General features: G+C 43.2%; 2 protein-coding genes across 2 annotated transcripts in view; both read right to left on the reverse strand.

Moving 5' to 3' along the window:
• Nucleotides 1–1,118: 1,118 nt before the first annotated feature.
• On the reverse strand, nucleotides 1,119–3,373 carry LOC142312701 (uncharacterized). The gene is given in 2 exon segments (XM_075351688.1): nucleotides 1,119–2,314; nucleotides 2,317–3,373. Coding segments are annotated over 2 exon segments (2,229 nt in total). The 5' UTR covers nucleotides 3,350–3,373.
• A 9,306-nt stretch (nucleotides 3,374–12,679) lies between these two features.
• Nucleotides 12,680–21,610, reverse strand: part of LOC142309852 (mannose-binding protein A-like) — a 115,432-nt gene continuing 106,501 nt past the window's right edge. The window contains exon 6 of the mRNA XM_075347308.1: nucleotides 12,680–13,053. Within this exon, the coding sequence (XP_075203423.1) occupies nucleotides 12,680–13,053 (374 nt within the window). The remainder of the gene's footprint in view (nucleotides 13,054–21,610) is intronic.

A 21,610-nucleotide genomic window follows, 5' to 3' on the forward strand; every position in this document is an offset into this window, starting at 1 on the left:
TGCTCCACTCAAGATCTGATGGGTCGAAATGATTACAACAACGGTGTCCAAAAGTTAAAGAACCACAATGGGGAACCTAGTGAATGACCCGCATACATTTTGGACCACCGTAACAAAGGCTACCATCAGTAACACACTACGCCGCCAGGGACTCAGATCCTGCATTGCCAGACGTGTTCCCCTGCTTAATCAAGTCCATGTCCATGACCATCTGAAATTTTCTATAGAGCATTACGATTGTCCAGAAAAGGATTTGGAGAATGTGCTTTGGACTGATGGAAAATCAAGTATGAACTCTTTTGTAGAAACACAACTCGTCGTGTTTTGATTAGTAGACAGAATGCCTACTTGCAAACAAATAACAACATACCAACTGTGAAGCATGGTGGTGTCAACATCATGTTTTGAAGCTGATTCTCTGCAAAGGTACCATGACGAGTGATCCGTGTATATGAAAGAATGAATTGTGCCATGTATTGTGAGATTTTCATTGCAAGCCTCCTCCCATCAGCAAGGGCATTGAAGATGAAAGTGACTGGCATGATAATGAACCCAAGCACACCGCCAGTGAAATGAAGGTGCTGCTTCGTAAGAAGCATATTGTCTGGTAGTGGCCTACCCAGTCTACAGATCTCCACCTCATAGAAGCCCTTTGGTGGGAGTTGAAGGTCCGTGTTGCCCAGTGACAGGCCAAAAACATCACAGCTCTAGATGAGATGTGCAAAAAGGAATGTGCCAACATACCACCAACAGTGTGTGCCAACCTTGTGAAGACTTACAGAAAACGTTTGAACTCTGTCATTGTTAATAAAGGATATAGAACAAAATATTGAGAAACTTTTTTTTTATTGATCAAATACTTATATATGTAGAGTAAACAAACTAAAAAAAATCCGGATCAAATCTGTAAAAATTAAGCCCACCCAACTCATTTACATTGAGTAACAAACATTTTTTTTCTTGCAAGAATTAAACGTTAAGGTTTCCACTTGATGTAAAGCGGCTGATTTTTTGTCTCTTGATGTCCTCTTTAATGGGACGTTCCCTATTTGACAGGTTTCGAGGTAGGGATGGTGCTCTTGAGGTCCACTCCGAAATCTTCTGACCCTTACAAATTTTCAAAACAGTAACGCAGATTTCATGGAGAAAGTAAACATCCACCTTTTCATACACTTTTTTATCACCCATCGCCCCTGTGACTTTGGAGCTACAAGTTTTGTTCTTTTTGTTCCTTTGCTTTCAGTGTTTTTTCTTTCAAATCTCACCACCGCCTGCTCTCGTCCTACATTTTTGTTATGTGTCAAGGCTGCTAATTTCGTGCGAGCTTCCATGGCATCAATTCCAAAATGGATCCTTTTTGTTCTATATTTAAGGGCCATGCTGTGGAAATTTTCTAATTGCCCAGTATGGCAGTTTAGAACCAAATGCGGGATGTCTTTCAACATTTTGTCATTACTGACAATCCGCTCAATGTTATTAAATGGTGGTGTACCATTGATAAGCCAAAATATCTCTTCATCTCCCATTTCTATGGGAACATGTCCACATTTACGGTATACTTCACCATCCCACTCATGCTGATTAGTAATGTGATGGAGAAGTGAAAGCCATTTTTCTCGAAAAATTTGTTCTTTTTGTTCACACGTAGTTACACACCACCAGAAGTGTAACACAATCTTCTCAATCCAGGGTATAATGCCTTTGCATAGACTTCCATGGCTTGCAGTAGTGAGTTTTTTCTTTAATGATTTGGCATAATGCCAGATGTCAAATTGGTGATTGATCTGTGGGAAGTCTTCACGCATCTTTTTCCTTATGCCAACATGTCTGTCAGGGGCAAAAATTTTTATTTTGTATCCTGATGAAATTAGTCGATCTAATACTTTTTGAAATCCAAATTTCTCCATAGCGACAGAGGAAGAACATTGACTGCGTTGCACTACCTCAAAGTCCATTATTTTATCGGTGATAATATCCATAATTGTATAAATGCAATATTTGGCATTGTGACCGGGGCTATCACATTGCCCATCACCAGATACACACAGTGGATGTTGTATTTTTTTTTGTTTAAATTCTTCCTTTTCTTTTGTCCAAGCATGATCAATTGCAGGAAACAGAAACATACTCTGGTACCGATAGTATGTGACTTCAGAAATGGAAACAAATCCAAGCAGATTGAAAAACTCTTTTACTTTTTGAAAATTTAGGCCACTAAACAAGATTGAAGCAGCAATTAACACATTTCCAGTAGCTAACTTTCCTATTTTTGGCTGGCTTTCAAAAATGGTAAATTTATGACCCTGGAAGCATCTGCCAATAATTTTACAAAATGACCCTTCATATACTTTTTAAATGAAGAAACTGTTGATTTACACATAGGATCATGTTGACATTTAACCTTCCTAATTAGATTGTCTAGGCAGGATTCAAAAACCAACAATTTCCTATCTTCAACAACCTGTTCCTCAGTTACATTTCTCACTGTCACAGGTGGAACATGGTACGAATCTGGGAGAAGAGATTCACTGATACAAAGGTCTGATTCCTCCAAACTAGTGAGATGTGGTACGTAGTCAGGATCTTGTAATGGTATAGGTTCCATTGATTCTTCAAAAGAAGTATTCTGACTTCCAGGGACTGTGTTTGGTACTCCAGAGACTGGAGATAAAATATTTAGATTTTCCAAACATTCTGCTCCATCATTTTCAAAGAGTACGGTTCTCATTGTTTTTTTCTTCAAGGGAGATGACAATTCCAGTAATGATCCTGAAAGTAACAGGTCCTTTTTTGCAATGGGTGTCGAAGTACTTGGAGGGCATTGTAAAGCTGATAGATGGTTTGCTGAAAAATCGACAACAGGCTCAAACATAACTTTGGAATTTAGCAAGGTGCTGTCTGTTTGAGTGCTGCAGTTTCTAAATCTGGGATTGGATACTTCTTCTTCTTGTGCTACTGCAGTAATCGACCCTTGGCTACACAACTGAGTAAAGAATCTCTTCCGGCCCCTGTTTTTATCTTTATGTGAACTTTCTTCAACAATTTTTTCTCCCTTAATGACCGTGGGAAATAAGGTTGGTATGGCATTTTTCTTCAAAAATTTTATTGAACCGCGGTAATCATAACTGTCAGGAGTAAAGTGTTCTGAACATATGGCATATTTACCGTTTTTCCCGCTAGACAGAATTGTACTTGCAAATGCCTGAATGTCAATGAACTGTTCTCCGGTTTGATTCAACCATGCAATGATTCTGTCAATATCATTGGGAAATTTGTGTAACTTTATATCTTTTTTTGGTCCCGTGCGTCCACTTGTGTTGAAACACTGATTAACAATGCAGCAAGGCATGTTGATTTTCTAAGAATATGGACAAAAGCCTATAAAACAAAATAGATTTTTGCGATGTTATTGTACATGTGGTTGTAAAATGTACATGAAATCTTTATACATAACATGTCGTCCGTTTGTACTTACCAGATTATGGAAAAATGTTGCTAGCGATACCTAAAGATTGTTGATGATATCTGGAAACAGAAAAAAATGGAGCATAGATCTAAAAAGATAAAGACAAAATCAATTTAAAACTAATAAAGTACGGTACATATATATAAAATGTGTGACTCTAGAAGACATATGTTTTTAATTGTTCATATTGGATCATGTGACCCGGCAATTAAATGTTAAAAAATTAAATATGTCTACATATCCGTATGTGACATGCAAATAAGGCCCTGTGCGCACTAGGCGTTTTTACCTGCGGTTTTGCTGAAGAAATTTCTTGAGAAATGTTTGAAATCTTTCTGCAGACATTTCCCAGCAATACCTATGGAGAAAAAAAATACCTGTACGCAATCTGCGTTTTTTTCTCAAGAAAATTCTGTCTGAAGATTTTCTGGAGAAACTTTGAGAAAATGTGCATGTCACTTCTTTTCGGCAGGTACCTGCGGTATACCCCCGGTATTTCACTCCATTCACTGTAATGTAATCGCAAGATTCCGGGGGTATACTGCAGGTAGCAAATGCTGTGCGGTATACCCTCGGTATAGCCGCGGTTTACCTGAGGTAATGCTCATCGCTGCCTGCGGTTTTGCAGGAAGTAATATCATTATGTCAGGAAGAGGAAGCGGAGCAGAGTAAACACAATGTCACACTCCCTGGACGCCGCACAAACGCTTCCGTGTGACCTCCAGGTGCCCATGCAGTCTGTGTCCTGCTCCGGCCCTGCGGCTGCACGCAGTGTCAGCAGCTTGTAACCCTTCAGCACAGGCAGACACTAACACACAGCAGTGCGCGCAGCCGTGGGGATGCCGAGCGCTGCTGTCAGGAGGTGAGATGAGGTCATTACCTGCGGTAACTATCTCCTGCCTCCTGACGTCACCGCTGTCACTGCCGTCTATGCCCGCGGCCCGAGACTGTCACTAGCGGTGACGTCAAGGGCTCTCGCGATACTGCTGAGAACGCGCGGGGCATATAAGGCAGTGACAGCGCTGACATCAGTAGTGCAGGAGATCATCACTGCAGGTAATAGTCTCATCTATCCTGACAGCAGCGCTCGGCATCCCCTGCAGTGACCTGGGCTATTGATGTTCGCTCAGGTCACTGCATTACTCTCCCAGCCAAGGTGGAACATTCTGTTTTTCATAGACTGGGACAGTGACTATGGTATGGATCGCCGTGGGACCCCCTTATTGGATTACGCTGGACCTGGAATTGATTGTTCTTGTAAATAAATTGGTGAAAGAGGGAATGTTTCAAATAAAACTTTTTTTGTTGTCTATTTTTTATTTCTTACTGACTGGGTTGGTGATGTCTGGTATCTGATAGACGCGTGACATCACCAACCCCAGGGCCTGATGCCAGGTGACATTACACATCTGGCATCAACCCCATATATTACCGCGTTTGCCACCGCACCAGGGCAACGGGATGAGTTGGGGCGAAGCGCCAGTATTGGCATGTCTAATGGATGCGCCAATTCTGTGGCGACTGCAGCCTGGTATTTTTAGGCTGGGGAGTGTCCAATAACAGTGGACCTCCCTAGTCTGAGAATATCAGGCCCCAGCTGTCTGCTTTACCTTGGCTGGTGATCCAATTTGGGGGGACCTCACGTTTTTTGTTTTAAATTATTTATTTAATGTAAAATAACAGTGTGGGGTGCCCTCTGTTTTGGATTACCATCCAAGGTGAAGCTGCCAGCTGTGGTCTGCAGCCGTCTGCTTTACCCTAGCTGGCTACAAAAGATGAGGGGACCTCACGTCGTTTTTTTTTTTTAAATATTTATTTTTGTCTAAATACAAGGCTAGGCACCCTTTAGTGCCACATGAAAGTCACTAAAGGGTGCCAGCTTAGAATATGCAGGGGGGTGGGACATTATATAGGTCTTTCTCATCTATTATCTATCTATTCATATTTCCCTCTATCCATTATCTGTCTTATCGATTATCTATATTTATTTCAGTTCAGCATAAAAAAACCAGAGGGACCAACCTTCGGAAAAACTGGGGTTAAAAACGCATGCGTTTTTCCCGCGGTTTGGGTGAGGTTTTTTACCGCAGGTGTGGTAATCTTCAACTACCAGAAGTTTCTCAAGAAATTTTCTTGAGAAAAATCACTTTTCTAGTGCGCACATAGCCTAAAGATCTTACTTTACTTTTTTTTTTTGAATGGTTGCACAAGCCACCTTCCAACATACATATCGATGAAAAATTCATTATACAACCGCAAGTAGCAGCAGCATAGGTGGCGAGGACGCGGCAGGCAGCAGGGATAGGTAAGCTCTATGAATACTCCACCTCCTACTTCTCCTCCATCATCATTATCCTCCTCCTCATTATCCTCCTTCTCCATCATCATCATCATCCTCCATCATCATTATCCTCCTCCTTCTCATAATCCTCCTCCATCATCATTATCCTCCTCATTATCCACATTATCCTCCTTCTCCATCATTATCCTCCTCCTCCTCCATCATCATTATCCTCCATCATTATCCTCCTCCATCATTATCCTCCTCCTCCATCACTATCCTCCATCATTATCCTCCATCATCATTATCCTCCTCCATCATTATCCTCCTCCTCCATCACTATCCTCCATCATCATTATCCTCCTCCTCCTCCATCATCATTATCATTATCCTCCTCCATCATCATTATCCTCCTCCTCCATCATCATTATCCTCCTCCTCCATCATCATTATCCTCCATCATCATTATCCTCATTATCATCCTCCTCCATCATTATCCTCCTCCTCCATCACTATCCTCCATCATCATTATCCTCCTCCATCATCATTTTCCTCCTCATCATCATTATCCTCCATCATCATTTTCCTTCTCATTTTCCTCCTCCTCCATCATTATACCCCTCCATCATCATTATCCTCCATCATTATCCTCCTCCATCATTATCCTCCTCCTCCATCACTATCCTCCATCATCATTATCCTCCATCATCATTATCCTCCTCCATCATTATCCTCCTCCTCCATCACTATCCTCCATCATCAATATCCTCCTCCTCCTCCATCATCATTATCATTATCCTCCTCCATCATCATTATCCTCCTCCTCCATCATTATCCTCCTCCTCCATCATCATTATCCTCCATCATCATTATCCTCATTATCCTCCTCCTCCATCATTATCCTCCTCCTCCATCACTATCCTCCATCATCATTATCCTCCTCCATCATCATTATCCTCCTCCATCATCATTATCCTCCTCATCATCATTATCCTCATTATCATCCTCCTCCATCATTATCCTCCTCCTCCATCACTATCCTCCATCATCATTATCCTCCTCCATCATCATTATCCTCCTCATCATCATTATCCTCCATCATCATTATCCTTCTCATTATCCTCCTCCTCCATCATTATCCTCCTCCATCATCATCATCCTCCATCATCATTATTATCCTCCTCCTCATTATCCTACTCCATCATCATTATCATCCTCTTCCTCCTCCTCCTTCAAACATACCTGCAGGACAGTGAGATGAATCCTGCTGGTGGCATTTTCCTGTGGCGTCCCGTTGTCCTTCGCGGCTGCTGTCCTGGCCCGGTGTCCTGACGCGGCACGCCATCGTAGCTACAGCTGATCGCGTCCTCCGGTCAGCTGTTCTGTCCTGTTCTAATCGCACGCGCTCCCGCGGTCACAACGTGCTGTGAAGAAACGAGGGCGCATGCGCCGCCCTCTCAGACAGCAAGTTGTGTAATGCGGGGGCTTCAGAAACATGGCGCCGGAGATAAGCGCTATGCGCAGAGGCCCACTCCGGCGCCATGTTTCTGAAGATTAGATATTTACATACAGCCAGAGGGAGGGAGGGAGGAACAGGCGGCGCGGGGGGCGGGGAACACGTGCATAACCCGCCCGGACATCAGGAGAGAGGGAGGAACAGGCTGGTGGGGGGGCGGGGAACTCCTGCATAACCCGCCCGGACATTAACAGAGAGGTGCACACGTCAATCAAAAAGTGCACGAAATTTCAAACTTTATAAAGATGAATTTCACTGCCTAAACACCCGAGCTGCCCCCTGATGGTATGTACACACTGTGCCTGATAGTGCCAGTACTGCACTGGCTGCAGCTTATACACGAAAATCCTGATGATTGGTTCCCTTTAACTGGAGTGAACATACTGTAAGGATCTTATTCCATTCCTCCAAAAAAAAAGCTATTCCAGCTACTACTTTATGTGGAGGCGAAGTGGATTATGAGATTGGATGCTCGGCAGCCATATGGTCTAAATTATCGTTTGGATTTGCGATATATATTATAATTTCTGTGATACCTATATTTGTATTCCCCCCTCCATCTCCCTTCTCCCCTCCCCTTTTTTTTCCTCTTAGTTTGCTTGATTGAATAATGGTCTTCCACATCTGTAATGCTCTGCTCCCTCCTAGCAAGAAATGGGTGTTTCCCTGCTTTCTCCAGAGGCCTGTCTTAAGATATTTAACATGTGTCATTTTCATGCATACTCACCTATGATTAAGGACTGTTTTTTATTTCACGTCCAAAACTCATAAGGTGTTCTTATGCATGTCCTCTCACCTTATGGATCCTTTGAAGATTTTAAATGTCCAATTAAGCTTTTTGAATTTTAATTTATGGATTCTCAGTGCTGGGTCCACTTTTCTCAATCATTTTCAGCCTTGTACCAGTGTAGCCTGTCTGGAGGACCACGAGCATTTTTTCAAGTCCTGGAGCACAGTTGCCTAAGGTAAGCTGAAGCCTTTTTCATTTTTAGATTTTATGCTGAGCAACATATCTGAGGAGGAGGTGAGATTTATGGGGAGGATGAAAGGATTGATGACCAGTTCATTGCAAGGTATAGGAATTAAGGGGGAATATTAGGAATTGAAGAACTATAGTAATGATAGTGGAACAAAACACCAACATTGTTTACAGTGACTGGATTCAATAATCTTCAGTGCTGTTATGTTTTAATTCTGCTCTAATTCATTAAAGTACACTTAGAGATGCACTTAGTTGATGCACAAATGCTGCTATTCCACCTCTTGGATACAGATGGATTCCGTAAGCTGATGGCCATTGTAGTCACTCCGTTGGGGTGAAGGGATATCGGGTACTCACACACTCCAAAGTTACTGACGCTGACACCGGGTAAACCAAACTCTTGAATGCTCTGTGTTTCTTGGTTGAGCACGCTGGGTCCTTGCCGCTTTGGTGTTGCTAGTTGGTCTGAAGCCTTGTCCCTTGGCACTGTGTGTAACTTGGTGGATCCCTTTCGACTACTCGGTTCCCACTCACCTGTGTAGCTAGCAAGGAGAGCCTGCTCTCAGGGTTCACGCTTGGGATTTTCTGGACGATTTTGGGAAGTCCTATCCCTCTCGTTGTGCTAGTACCCCAATTCTGGAGCGAGTGGGGAACAGTTCCTGAAGACTCCGTTCCCGTCGGGGGAATTACTGGGCTGCGTGAAGCTACTTCCCACCCTAGGGTCCGTGTACCTCGTCGTGCCCTGGCCCCTGCCCGGTTGTAGCACTAGGCCGCCGGCCTGCTCTCTGTAGCAGCACCGTACCCCCTGTCACTACCCCCTGCGACTGGGATTCCAGCTCTTTCTGGCCAGGCCTACGTCTGGCACCTGTGACGGGTACAGGAGCCCAGCTCCACAGCGTGACCTGGACTGTCACGGCTGTCTCACTGCTCAACTCTACTCAACTCAACTACTGACATCTCTGCCCTCCCTCATCCATCCCCCCATCTGGATGGCCCTATTCCCCTCAGGCTGCCCAACGGGTACTTGGTGGGTGTGATGCAGAGTGTTAATCAGGATTTATGTACACCTGTTGGTAGCAACACCAAATGAACAGGACCCGTAACCAAGGAGGAGCGGGTACCATGCAGAAGGGCAGGTTGCATGGCACCCTTGTGACGACCTGATAGGCCAGGGCATCACACAGACACTGTGGAATTCCACTCTGTACATGTTACAATGACTGTGACAACAGCGACGAGCCCTGGTGAAGTATGTAATTACATATAGCCTGGGCCAATACAGTCTGGGTGTGGGTCAAATCACGCTTGTGGAGTGGGCACTCATGAAGGACCTCTGCACCATTCTGCACAGTTTCCAAATGGTTACTAAGATGGCTAGCACTGATGATACCATCATCAGCATGACTATTCCCGCCATCTACATGCGGGAGCACAGTTTAAATAGTCTGCAGGAGGAGGTGGTGGTCCCTGAAGAAGAGGAGGAAACAGGAGGATTCAGAAGAGATACCAATACTGTATATCTAAGCTTCGGTTTAGATGCAGAAATTGCAATTTGGAGCTGGATCACAGGTGTGGCCCTATTTAGATGCAGAAATAGCAATTTGGAGCTGGAGCACACAATTAGCTATCACTAGATGATGAAATATATTTTGTGGTACACAACGTTCCCTACACAGCACTTTCCTATTCTACACTATTGCCCTCCGTCCCAACTATCTCAACTACCTATGATTAAACTCCTAGCTAAGTTAACTGGCAAGCAGCAGCACCTTTCTAAGCTTTAGCAATAACAAAATGGCGCAGATTCCGCTTGTCCACATTTTATATGCAGAAGGACATGTGACTTATACAGCCAATGACACAACACCTTGTGTCTGAACGTTGTGCATGCTTTCTGCTCCAGATTGGCTGCCGAAAAATCCATACATAGGGTTAAGGATAAACAAAAAAGTCTGACACTCCTCTGACCTCAACCCACCCCCTCCATCATCAAACACATCTCCCGCTCATCAAAGAGCACCACTATGGTAGCCAAAGTAATAGTAAAGTATTAGAAAAGCTGCAAACAGCTATAGAATAAAATTGAACATTGCCGACTTTTGGGAAGAATAATTTGATTTCCGAGCCAGAGCTGAACTGGCAATGGTTTTTACTGAAGTAGAGAATGGTGAATGTTAATCAAACACGTTTGCTCATCTCTAATCAGCATTGCTTACCAAGGACTGCACTGCTGGGTTGTAAAATGGCACAGGAGCAGTAGGGGCGTGGCTAGACTCTGAAAACCTAAAATCTCACCAGAGACTACAGGCATTGCCTGTGCAGCTTGCTTTACAGTGGCGGCAACAAGATTGCATCGTCGCAAGCATTGAAGGACTGGTGCTCAGTTCTTGTGGTTGGTGGAAACGCCACCCACACACCTCGAGAGCTATCTGGAGTCACACCAAACTCCTGCAACAGACACTGCAGGAATCCCTGACTTTCACTCTGTATACCTGCTGTCAGCGCTGCTAGTAGTTTTTTGTCAGCCATGCTGCTGCTGTGACACTCTGCAAGCTCAAGACAGCAAGCACCGGTAAAAAGATTTATGGGAGCACCAGCAGACATTTTATAGTATAGGATAATACCCCTACCTGCTTAAGAGCAAAAAATGGGGGGGTGAAGAAAAGGGGAAATCCCAAGCATGTAAAACTCCCAATAAGTTGGGGTAGTAACCAGCCCATATACCCCTGCATAAACAACACAATCGGCACTTCCACATTAACCCTGCACCCTAAATCCCTTGAAAAGAAGCTAGGAATTTCTGAAGAGGGAGAAAAACCGCCATCTCCTACCAAGAATCTGCAGTCTGTGACCCCCTCCCTATATGGCTTGTGGTCCAAAAGGGCAGATGGAACCTTAAGTGAAGTCTTCATAAAGCACAATCCATAATTTAAAATAACAGGAATTATCTTCTTGGTAGCAAAAAATACCCACAAACAAAAAAGAACAATAATTATTCACATATCAAATTCTCCACCCAAAATAGGCCACATGCACTAATATTATTAAAAAAATATTTACCCATATTAAATCAAGATACAAAACTTTGCAGTATAATTAAGAATAATACCAGATTTGTGGCCAGAAAGGCACCCATGCTTACAACAGTTACCTTTCAGATGGTTAAACAAAACAAACAAACATTTGTTTTTTGGTAAAAGATTTTTTTATTTATTTTTTTAAATGTGGGCATACAGAATGTGTTTTGTGTGAACAAGTTATCAGGAGTGATAAATCCACTCAAACAAAACAAGACAGACTTTTTGTATTAAACATTTTATTAATTGCATTACTACCAGTAATATATTTAATAAAATGTACTTTATGTAAGAATCCATATGTAGGGTGTGCTGTGGATCCTCTAAAAAGGACTAGGAGTCACATGTCAGATGCAACAAATTCTATGACATTTAATATCTTGGCCATATCTAAACATTTTTTTAAAACACCCAATGGTTATATTCATGCCTTAAACTTTCAGAGTATAGAAAAAGGTTAATAAGACGATAAGTTTGGTGGATTCTAGGAGGAAAATACAGAATCCTTTTGGATGATTAAATTACAAACCAGAATACTAGATTGTCTGAATATGACACAGGATCTCATTCTACAATACATCTGTTTGCATTCCATCAAGACTTTGTGCTACTTTTACTCTTGTCCATGTTTCTAGATCTTGCACATAACTGGTGTTTCAGGTAACAGGAAGTGGTATATAATTAGTTGCGAAAACACATGTGATGCTAATGATGCAAGATACTTCAAGATCATGCTTTTCCATATACAATGTACCCATGACTAAAGTTTGTAACTGAAACGCATAGGTTTCAGCCTACTTGTCTGTGGTACATATTTCTCGTTGTATCATTTTTATTTTACTAATAAATGTAATATTTGATATATTACTTCCTGTTTTTATATCACTGGTGATTCTTTTTTGTTGATGGTCTTCCAACTCACACCAGGGCCCATGCGAGGACTGTGATCACATCCAGGTGCTATTTTAACAGTGAGCTGACCTCATCTCTATTTTTCTCATGGTAAAAAGGTTAGACCACATGATACAAGTGTTACGATAAGTGATTTTGTAAGTTATGAACACAATGCAACATATACACAAGTATTACCAAGATGAGTAGGAAAAAAATAAATTCATAAGCCACTTAAAGTAGCACTTCCAGTAGTTTAAGGATTCAAGGTAGCTGATTTTCAGGACTTTCACAATCAGGAGTAGAGTGTTCTATATTTAGGCATACATAGTTATATTTGTATTGATACACACAATACTGTCAAGTATACATTTCTAATTACATTTATTAGGCACCTAAAGAGTTTACCGAATTAAGCAAAAGGAATCATTGGTCATGATCTATTATTCCAACATTCATGTTGAAATTAAAATTCACAAATATGTAGTCTCTTATCCTGACACTGGATGTCATTCCATTTCCCATTTAGTCGCATTTCAACACAGTCTTCATCCCCTTGTTGATTTGGTTCTCCAGCCTTCCAATTTGTATAAGTAATTGATTTTCCATCTGGGTACCGAAAAGTGCCTTCTGTTTCAATGTCAGTAATTCCAAGATATGGAAGCCTGTTGTAATATTGTGTAATTTCTAAAACAGCATTATTCTCCTCAGCATTTCTTGGTGTAGCTATCTGGCCCCCAGCTTTCAGACATAGTGCTTTTGACTCATTGTAGGTTAGCTCTTTCCCACTTGTAACAAATGTTTTTTGTCCAGTGATGGCTCCTCTATCAAATAGTAAGGCTGAAAAACATGGAACAAAATGCAGTAAATGTCAACTATACGTAAAATTCGATGGGCCCAATTAATCATTTAAAGCAATAAAAAAAAGTACCAAACTATACAATTAAGAAAATGTATTCAAGTAGAATTAAATTCTACTTACATTTATGAAAAATTCACATTTTTTAACCCCTTCAGCCCCCGGGCACTTTCCATTTTTGCGTTTTTGTTTTTTCCTCCCCTTCTTCCGAGAGCCGTAACTTTTTTATTTTTCCATCAATCTTGCCATATGAGGGCTTGTTTTTTGTGGGACGTGTTGTAATTTTAAATGAAACCATAAGTTTTACCATATAGTGTACTGGAAAAAATTCCAAGTGCGGAAAAATTGCAAAAAAAGTGTGATCGTACAATAGTTTTTGGGATATTTTATTCACTGTGTTCACTAAAACTGATGTATCTATGTGATGCCTCAGGTCAGTGCGAGTTTGTAGACACCAAACATGTATAGGTTTACTTGTGTCTAAGGGGTTAAAAAAATTCACAAGCTTGTCCAAAAAAAGTGGCGCACGTTTTGTGCCATTTTCCAAAACCCATAGCGTTCTCATTTTTCGGGATCTGAGGCTCAGTGACAGCTTATTTTTTGCGTCTCAACCGGACCTTTTTTAACGGTACCATTTTTGCGCAGATGCTACATTTTGATCACTTGTTATTGCATTTTGCGCAAAATTTGCGGCAACCAAAAAATGTAATTTTGGCGTTTGGAATTTTTTTGCTGCTACGCCATTTACTGATCAGATTAATTGATTTCATATTTTGATAGATCGGGCATTTCTGAACGCGGTGATACCAAATATGTGTATATTTTTTATTTTTTTTAACCTTTTAATTTTCAATGGGGTGAAAGGGGGGTGATTTGAACTTTTAGGTTTTTTTATTTTTTAAAACTTTTTTTTTTTACTTTTTTTTTATTCTACTAGTCCCCCTAGGGGGCTATAGCGATCAGCAATCCGATCGCTCTGCACTATCTGCAGATCTCAGCTACAGAGCTGAGAACTGCAGATTTGGTGCTTTACTTTCAATGCCGGCTGTATTCCAGCATTGAGAGGAAGTGAGTCATGTTAGCTACAGGCGTCATCACATGACCCTGTGTTACCATGGCAACCACCGAAAGTCACGTGATCATATCACGTGACTTCCGGTGGGGGCGGGGTAAGTGACTGTCATGGCGGCGCGCATATACATATCGCTGCCTGATTTTGGCAGCGATATGTAAGGGGTTAATGGCCGCGGGTGGAAGCGATTCCACCCGCGGCTAGCAGGCACACATGTCAGCTGTTGAAAACAGCTGATCTGTGCGCGGATCGCCGCCGCCTGCCCACAGCAGGGGGCGGGGATTAACGGCACACGATCCATGACGTATCCAGTATGTCATGGGTCGTTAAGGGGTTAAATGGATTTTTGTAAATTAGTTATGGATGGATTCAAAAACAGGCTATCCAACTGGCTGTCATTTTGCTGGACTGAAGATGGCTGGCAACATTTTCAAAACATATACACCTTATTCTCACCGCTCACCTGTCTGGCTTCTCCATTGCTCACTTCCCACCGCTTCCTAAAGCTGCTTCTTCTTGGAAACTTTCACTAATCAGAAAAAATTTTCGGCCAAAACCAGACCCCAGAGGTCTCAGTGCACTGCTCATCCATGATGACATAGGGTGCAATGAGCAGTGACGTCTGAGACCTGGTCGTTGCTAGAAGTACCGGCCTAAAGTTAACTGGCTGAGAGTTGTAGCCCGCAACAAGGAAAAGAAGCGGTGGCTCTACAGTGAGTAGCAGGGCAGCCAGATATTTGAGTGGTGACGTGACTATAAGATTTTGTTTGTTTTTCAAATTCTAATTTTTTTTTCCTCCTGGGCCTAGAGAGAAACTTCAAAACAAAATGGGATATTCAAATCTCAAATAGTAACTTTACTGTAAATTAAATTTCCAAAGAAAATAAGCACAACTTGGTGAATTCAAATTTGTTACAAACTGCGCATCTACTTCACGCAGGCTTGAGATTAAGCCATTAGATATTGACAGAATTCTGATATACTGAAAAACTACTTGAAATGGTGCATAATATTTTTTCAACTCAAAGTTGTGTAAAAATGTTATGGCTTAACATTTTATACCAGTTTTTGCCAGCAATGCATATATTTTGAAAGGTGGGTGGAGTACAAGCAGGATGGTGCATTTCAAAGCACACCTTTAAAAAATTGGTTCAAATTACAACAGTATTGCACACCAGACTGTGGCTTGCATACTTTTCTAGCTGTGGCGCCCAGCAGTTGAAATTTCATTTTATTTCAGTGCTCCCTGGGGTCTAAAATGCTATTCTTAATAAACCGATCAATAAAGAATGTTAAAAAGAAAATGTATAAGTATACTTAAAGAAAATCTGTTACCAGGATCTTCCCTTAGAAACTGTTGCCACCACCGGTAAGCTCTTATATACAGCATTCTAGAAATCCGTATATAAGTGCACAGGCCTTGCTGTATAATGTAGAAAACAGCTTTCTTATACTCACCTATGAGGAGGTTGGGTCCATGAATGCTCACAAATCTGATGCCTCCTATCTTCTTCCACTCTCCATCCTCCTTCCCAGCTTGATGGCTCTCCTGTGCGCATGTGCACTTTGATCTGCCATACTGAGGGCAGAGCAAAGTACTTTAATGTGCAAGGGCAAGAAAAACTCAAAGTTCGCCTCTGCATGCACATTATAATACTTTTATTTGCCCTCTGCAGGGAAGATCAACGTGTACTTGCACAGGAGTGCAATGGAGGCCTCTGTGTGGATAATGTATGATGCTTCATTAACATGACGTTGAGTAGGAGAATGGTGATGGACAGAAGAGAGGAGGCGCCGGACCGAGACCAGCGGCCCCCACAAAACTGCATGCATTTCCTTCCCCAGCAAAGTCTGAGATTTCATTTTTTCTGTCGGCACATTGCAGCTTTTTTGGCTGCATCTCAAGAAGAGAAGTCCTTTCAAGAAGACAACAAATCTATGGATTTCAACAAGCAGTGTCTCCTACATCAGATACCATATCCTCTGCTAAAATGCAGAGCCTTCAGGGAGAAGTCTCTTCCTCAAAGAAAACAACATTTGCTTCAAATGCTGTGCTACAACATCACATTTCCCAGGGTCTGTGAAGCCAATGTAAAATGCACAAAATGTGGTAACATAGATCACAATACAGCCTTACACCCTGGACCAACCTCACAGGTGTCATCGCAAATGGTGGACCATAGCAAAAAGAAGATGGACACTGGCACCCCAGTAGTAGAGATGAGCCACCACCCTAGTGTTCGAGTTTGGCTCGTCGAACGGCGGGTGTGTTCGTCGAACATTGAACAAACTGTTCTTGGACATCATGGAGAAAAAAATTTGTAAAAAAGTTGGGTGACACCTCTATCATTCAGACCCCAGAGACGACACTTACTCAACAACAGAGATGTTGTCTACGGTCAATTTCTCTCCCTCAAACATAAACTTCAAAGGACACCAGAGACGAGAGAATATTTCTTTGCTTTTATGGAGAAGATATTCCAGAGTAGTCATGCAGAAATGGCCCTCCCACTTCAAGACTCCAAGGAGTGTTGGTACTTAGCCATTTTCAATGTTTATCATTTTAAAAAACCAAGTCAGATAAGAGTAGTATTTGACTCAAGCACCAGATGTGAAGGTGTCTCATTAAATGATGTCCTACTGTCTGGCCCAGACGTCACAGAGATAATGTGGCATTTATGGCAGACATACAAAAGATTTTTCACTGCTGTCTTGTCAAAGAGGAACACAAACTACTTGAGGTTCTTCTGGTACCGTGATAACGACCCCGATGAAGACATTGCAGAGTATAAAATTAGAGTGCACATCTTTGGGAACAGTTATTCCCCTGAAGTCGCCATCTATGGTCTCAAACATTCAGCTAAAGAGAGTGAAAAAAAGTATGGGTCTGATGTTATATCGTTTGTGGAAAAAGACTTCTATGTGGATGACTGGGTAAAATCCACACCCACAAGTGAAGCTGCAATCAGTCTCCTTAGAATAGCTCAAGAAATGCTCGCTTTGTCTAATCTGACGTTGCACAAGATTGCTTCCAACAGCAAATAATTAATGGAAGCCTTTCCCCTCAGGTCTTGTTTTGCTCAGGAATTTAAAGGTGAATGCAGTCACTTTCCAAATCAGCAAAGAAGAAAAGCCCGTCACGCGTAGAGGTGTTCTGTCTGTTATAAACAGCTTGTATGATCCTTTGGGATTCGTAGCTCCTGTTACCATCCAAGGTAAAATGATGTTAAGAGACTTCACCCAAGATACATCTGATTGATATGACCCGCTTCCAATGGAGAAAAGAGACCTGTGGGCAAATTGGAGAAAGTCTCTCAAAGCTTTGACCAGCCTTCATTTTAAATGACCATATGCTCCCATGCCATCAATAGAAGTCAAAAGGGAAAGACTTTGTATCTTCTGTGATGCCTTAGTCAAAGAGATTGCAGTAGTAGCATACCTAACAACTATAGATGTCAAAGAACAATGCCATATGGGGTTTGTTATGAGGTGCACAAAATTGGTGCCACTCCGTGAACACATAATACCCAGACTGGAACTCTGCTCTGCTGTGCTTGCAGCTGAGTTGGCCAAACTTATCTCGACAGGAATGAACCTGTAAATCAAGGGTGTCAAGTTCCACATAGACAGCAAGGTAGTACTAGGGTACAGTCACGCTTCCGGGGCGGTTCTACCGCCCGTCACTCACCACTACGTTCTCCGTGCGCCATTTTACTTGCCGCTGTGCCTGATCTCTATCGGCACTGCCAGCACCCTCTACCCCCAGGTCCCAGAGTCGCGCCTCGCTCCCCGCTCAAGCTCCTGCACGCCTGCACTCTGCTTCCTCTCCTGTGTCTCCTGCTCAGGCGTCCGGGTCTTGGGGTTCGTGCATGCGCACTATGGTGCGGGCGCGCACTCTAACATTTTCTTAAAGGGCCAGCATCACTTAACCCGAATATTGCTCTACTGACCTCTGATAGGTACTATCCCATTGTGTGGTGCTTGTTTCACGTGTCCCTGTAGCCTTGTCTCTCATGCTAGTTGTTCAGGTCCCTCTGTGCCTTGTACTCTGATTAACTCTGTCTCTCCCTGCAGATCCTGAATGCCAATCTAAGAACGTTCGTCCTTCTGTCTCTCCAAGTCCCCTTTGCTTGCCTGCTACCTCCCGTGACAGCCAGCTGCGGTCTCCACCTGATCCCGCCAGCCTGCACCTGTCTTCAGATCTGGTCTTCAACTGATCCCACCAGCCTGCACCTATCTTGGGCCAGTTACTGCCTCATCAGAACAGGACCCCATACAGTCTACTCTGCTAATCCCAGCTGCAATGCATTTAGACCCTCTGGGGTTGCGCCAGACAGTCCCTGTATAGGGTTTAGCTCCTGGATGCTCCATCAGGGGAGTCCGGTGCATGGTCCGGTGGGTCCCCTCCTGGATTGTTGTTACAGGTACATTTGCTACAAAATTCTGTGCTTTTTTGTCTATGTACATGTCTATGTCAGCAATTGGGTACAAGGGATCAGGAGATCCACTTGCCGTAAACAGTGGCGCTACGTGTCTACACAACATAATCCTGCAGACCACGCAACTAGATTCGTTGCAGAGAGCTATCTTAAGGGCACAACATGGTTTTCAGGTCCTGCATTCTTATACTGTTCAACATCCCACATTAACGGATCAAATACATTTGAACTGGTAGATCCAAATGCCGATGAAGAAATCTACCCTCAGGTATCAGTCTACACATGGTGACTTCAAACTTTCACCTCAAATCCCACCGTTTCAGCAGGTTCTCAACCTGGAAGTTGCTTGTTCATGCTATTGCTTAATTTGATGAAGCAAAAAAACACATTTCTGTGAAATGTACGTTGGGGTCTTTGAAGGGAGAGATTTTCCTCCTCACCATTCCTGGCCTGCCTGCACCTTTTTGAGCACTTTCTAATTATATTGGTATGTGAGTGGCAGCTATATTCATTGTTCTAAGCTATGTGTGATTTTCTGTTCAACAAAAGTATAGGGACATTCTATCTTTGAACCAATATTGCCTATTTTTGACGATTTAATCTATTTTAGTATATTGGTATTAGGTTTTAGGCTTGATATTAGTAGCTGCAATTTTTGCTGCTACATTCTGCTTTTCTGTCTAACAGAATCACTGAGACATGTTACAACTGAGTCAGCGTAGCCTATTTTTGATTGCTTAACCTTTTTATTTAGGCATACTTATATTAAATCTTAGGACACCATGAAATTGTGCTATTAACAAACTGCATATTATGTATTGATTCCTAATTGTGTACAGCAGGCCTGTTTTGCCTTTTAACATCTTCTCTGTTTGTGCCAATCTGTTATATATAGGTCTTTTTTGACCTTATTAAATATTTGTATGTATAATCTTCATTATCAATAAATAATTTTTTTGAGCATTATTACTTATTTCTTCTGGTTCAATATGCCATATGAATAGCTCATCAGCTAGGATTGATCCTTGTTTAGGATCTTCTTGACTGCTTGTTTATTTATGGACTTTATGTGTCTAATTGCTTGTTTAATTTATATAGCCCAGTCTTAAAATTCAGCATTACCTTCGAGTCAGAAACCTTTTAAAAGTTAGCACCATTGTAAACATGCATTTACCGTTCTCATCCTAGAGAGATCCAAAAATCTGATAATTTGTACTATACAACATGAGAGTTATGCTAAAGAAATAGACATCCTCAACAAAAATGAACCCATTCGTAAGGACAGTGTGAAGCTTCATCCAATTATTAATTACGTGGTGGTTCCGGATAGGCCGCTGGTGACATCGCTGATGTCATGGCACTCTGCTATTGGACCTTGGTGGTTCCACCCTGGGTTTGGGGCGGACCCAGGTTATAAAAGGGGCTGGAGATAACATGGAGGTGCGCAGTCTTCACTTAGAGTTCATGGTGGCATAACCTTTGTTGGAAGCGGTAGGTAGGGCTAGGCGAACGGTGCCTGTCACGCCAAGATTCATGGCTCAGCATATCAGGGTCAGGCGCCGTGCTTCCTTGCTGCCGTTCTAGTGGTGCTATAGCAGTCCAGTGGCGCTAACTGGGCTGCGGCTGCTGCCTTACTTGTCCGGTTGTGTCCTCTATGCACACGGACAGCATACCTGCTGCGTCACTTGTCCGAGAGTGCCCTCTATGCACACGGACAGTGTACCTGCTGCGCCACCTGTCCGGTTGTGCCCTCTTCGCACACGGACAGCGTATCCCAGAACCCCTGTGGAGTTAACAGGGTGTTCCTGTATTGGGTGTGTGAACCCTATTTCCCTCCTCGACTTCCCAGTCAAATGCTACTGGTGTGACTGCCTGGTCTGATGTATCCTTCACACACGTGGCCAGTCGAGTGGTGACCAGAAATGCTAATCGGAGGACCGCTCGGCCTGACGTGTCTCACACACGTGGCCGACAGGCTGCTGTCGCAGCGGTCTTCTCGGTCACCGCTAACTGGTTACCATCCGGCCTGACGTGTTCCCTACACACATGGTCGGAATAGCGCCCGCTCCCCCGAAATGCTAACTGGGTTGTCGTCCAGTTTGACGTGTCCCTACACATGTGACTGGTTCCCAGGTCTCCTGGGTTATGTCTGAGTCATCAGCTCTATAGTCTCCGCCTTACCCATAGGGTGCCAGCAGCTCCATTGCCATCTGGAGCACAGTGGGCCCCGACTGGCGATTGGAATATATACCCCTTGGTCCTAATCTGCCAGTCCCCCGTAACACACATTTTATTGAAATAACTCCATTGAAAAAACATGAAAAATGAATTAAAAATATGTAGCGCCCCTGAACCCATCAGCTCACTACTAGGTACAGTATCCTGACCAAGATGCAGGGCCTACCACCAAGGACCTGAAAGACCAGTGCCGGTACCACCAAAACACATAACATCCCCAGTTTCCCACTCCCCATTAGGGATGACTGATTAGTCCGGGACCCAATGGATGGCCGCCCAGAGGTGGAGCCAGTCCAGTCCACTAGATGACAACCCGGGGGGAGGAGAGAGACAGGAGGGAGTCCGGTAGTGACAGTTGAAGGAGACGCATGTGTCTCCAGATGAGTCATGTAACAGTGACCTAGGTGGCACAGGAGAGTGGTTGCCAGGGATGGTACAGCAAGCTACCTCTGGAACCAGAGCACCGACGGGGCACAGGGCCTAGGTCAGGCGACAGCTTCAGGCAACCTGACAAATACCTGTACAGTGAGGGGACCTTCACAGACCTTACTGACCCAAGAATCCGGGGCTCCAGCAGTAAAGATTGAGCCAGGGACCGGAACAGAACACCGACCCTTCAGGGTTCGCACCACCCACCGTACAGACAGGAGACTGCCGACAGACAGTAAGGGACCCATAAATTCTCCAAGCTACGGGGTCTCACCAACCAGTGAGAGGTGCCAAGGAAAGAGACTACCAGGTCACCACACCAGCACTGGGACAAAAGGGACCAAGGGTCTGAACCAGCCG

The sequence above is a fragment of the Anomaloglossus baeobatrachus genome, chromosome 5, assembly GCF_048569485.1.
Source record: "Anomaloglossus baeobatrachus isolate aAnoBae1 chromosome 5, aAnoBae1.hap1, whole genome shotgun sequence".
Lineage (NCBI taxonomy): Eukaryota > Metazoa > Chordata > Amphibia > Anura > Aromobatidae > Anomaloglossus > Anomaloglossus baeobatrachus.